The sequence below is a fragment of the Diaphorina citri genome, unplaced genomic scaffold (genome assembly GCF_000475195.1).
Source record: "Diaphorina citri unplaced genomic scaffold, Diaci psyllid genome assembly version 1.1 scaffold62715, whole genome shotgun sequence".
Taxonomy (NCBI): domain Eukaryota; kingdom Metazoa; phylum Arthropoda; class Insecta; order Hemiptera; family Psyllidae; genus Diaphorina; species Diaphorina citri.
The window spans coordinates 17,861-20,425 of record NW_007439983.1 but is presented as its reverse complement, the minus strand read 5'-3'; the positions used below and the strand labels follow the sequence as shown (position 1 = coordinate 20,425).

At 42.1% G+C, this 2,565-nt stretch overlaps 1 protein-coding gene across 1 annotated transcript; it reads right to left on the bottom strand.

Moving 5' to 3' along the window:
- Positions 1 to 8: 8 nt before the first annotated feature.
- On the bottom strand, positions 9 to 912 carry LOC108254373 (craniofacial development protein 2-like; the record flags this gene model as incomplete). The annotated part of the gene is made up of 3 exons (XM_017449375.1): positions 866 to 912; positions 730 to 822; positions 9 to 558 (listed from the first exon to the last, which is right to left on the bottom strand). Coding segments are annotated over exons 1-3 (690 nt in total), but the record flags the coding sequence as incomplete, so codon positions are not given.
- Between the last annotated feature and the right edge of the window lie 1,653 nt (positions 913 to 2,565).

The following is a 2,565-nucleotide window of genomic DNA, read 5'->3' as shown; positions in this document are numbered from 1 at the left end:
CCGATTACAAGTTGATTTTGCGTGCAGATTTCAATCATGGCTTCTCCATTAGTGTTCCTGGTTGTTTCTCCTCCGAACTTTCCTATGATGTTGGGTATAGGCTGTTTTCCAATGCGTGCATTCCAATCTCCCATTACTATTACATGTCTACTTCGATCTTGGGCCTTCTCTATTTCTTTATCTAGTTCTTGGTAGAATGTGTCCTTGTCTCCGGTACTTGCATCTTCCGTTGGAGCGTATATTTGAATGATAGTCAATTTTTCTTCCAGTTGTAGGTCTGCGGTGATAATCCTACTGTTAACTGCTTCCCATCTAAGGCACTTACGTTCAATTTCCTCCGGCCACACTAGTCCAACTCCCTCTTTTGCTCTTGCATCTATGGCGGTTCCAGAGTATTTTAGTCTATACCTGTCTTCAATTGTTATTTCCCCTTTCCCCTTCTTCTTTACTTCACTTAATCCCAATATTTTCACCTTGTATCTCTTCATCTCCTCCACCAACTCCGCTTCTTTCCCTGTAATACTTTTGATATTCCAAGTTCCAATCCGTGTCCTTATTCTGGTCCGAAATTGAGTCCGAGGGCAAGTTCCTGATCCGTCCGTTGTTTTTCCGAGGCGAGTGTTGTTTCTCTGAATCCGGATAGTACTAGAGCGGGGATTAGCCGACCACTAGACTAGATCGGCCGATAATTCATGTATTGCACTTATGTATGAGCAATAAACTACTGACCTGGGACGTCCTGATAAATGGACCAACCAGGTTACCAGCTCTTGCTCGGGACCCTGGGATCGCCAGTTCCCATACAGCTTGTAAAAGCTGCCCCTGGGGGGCCCAGATAGTTTTCAAGGGCGCTTTTGAACTTTACCTTTCTGGACAACTGAAATCTATTTCGCACATCTCCACAATGACCATAATTGGGAACAGGTTCACTCACACTAAAAGGTCTGACAGCCAGTGGCGTAGCGTCCATGTAGGGCGTGTATGGCGGCCATACACTCTAAATTTACTCAAATACCCTTAAATATTGACTTTAAATATTTATGAAGAACCATGTGCATGACTTAGGTAGTAATGTGCATGGTGATGGAAATTAGTGCCCTACACGCCTTACACTTGACTTTAGACCACGCTACGCCACTGCTGACAGCCAACATGATTATTTATGATGAAGTTCTTCTTTCAGTTCTACATGGAATTCATCTTCTTGTACACTACTATGTATCGGAGTTCTGTAGGACACCTTGTGTGCATTCCAAGTGACATCTGTGAGACAAGTATCATTTCTCCGGCTAAAACCAAACTCGAATGAATCGGGTTTCTGTCAATGGCTTCTCCCGGTGTTGCCTCATTTGGTATCCGCTCAGTGATGATACTCTAGGTCACTTTCAACATGTTATCTAATAGTTTATTGCCGCGTGTCAAGACCTCAGCTATACGTACATGTCCCATTGGTTCGTGTTGTGATATGCCATCCAAAGATATTATGTGACGTCTTCTTTCTTCTTTGTCATCGCGGCAAGGTCGACAATCAAGTTGGCTCTCTTTACCATACGATCATTCTATTTCAGTACACAATGATATGAGTACACCGCGATATTACTGATGCGTTTTGATTAGCCTAATCACCTTGTATCTTTTGTATATCATCGGGTTATTCAATGTTGATATATTACCAAGATTCAATTACGTGTAGATAAACTTTACGCATATCAATCGCCATTTAAAATCTAATATTGTATGTATCTTCTTTAAGTTAGCATCTGCAGATTATTTGTTACACATTTAGCCAATTAATAAAACATTGGGTGATCATCATTTGATTCTTATTGCATGTCGTCGAAGACTTGTTTTTTAGCTTTGTCAATACGTTCCGTCCGTCCACAAATGGTGTTATCCACTTGAGTCACTTTCTAATAAGGTGTCTATGATTCTGTCCATACATATGTGTTGACAGACCGTCTCACAGCTCCCACACTTGAGTCTTACAATACAATACACTTGTAGAGTGTGACCCTGAACGAATGAGGAAATACGAGTTCAGTCATAGGATTTTCATCGGAGATTATAGGAGGTATTATTTTAGTCGACTATAACTCATACCTGGAGCTTACTGTGTGGAATGTTCTGGAACCATCTTAGTCTTCAATAGCATAGGATTCGAGTGAAAGGAAGCGTATAGCGGCGGAATAATCCAGTATAGCAAGATAGTTTAGAATGTTCAATTTCAAGTTTTGGATATCTGAATTTTAAAAACTGGGATTTTTTTCGGTGTGTGAGAGAGGGAGAGTGTCTGGGACCGTCCCATTGTATTAGTACGGGGAGGAACATAGGTTCAGGAGTTAGTGTATTCTGCAAGTTTTATTTGTTAGTAATGTAGCGACTTCCACAAACACACCGAGAGGTTTTGTATCGATGCACTGAGACGGGAGAGAGGAGAACCGCGGCCACGAGCGGGAGGAGAGGTGACCGGAGCTGTGGCAGAGCCGGTATGAGTATCGGGCATTACAGCACTTGTTTTTATGAGGGCGATGACACGCTCTTTGTCATTGCCACCCACAATCTAAA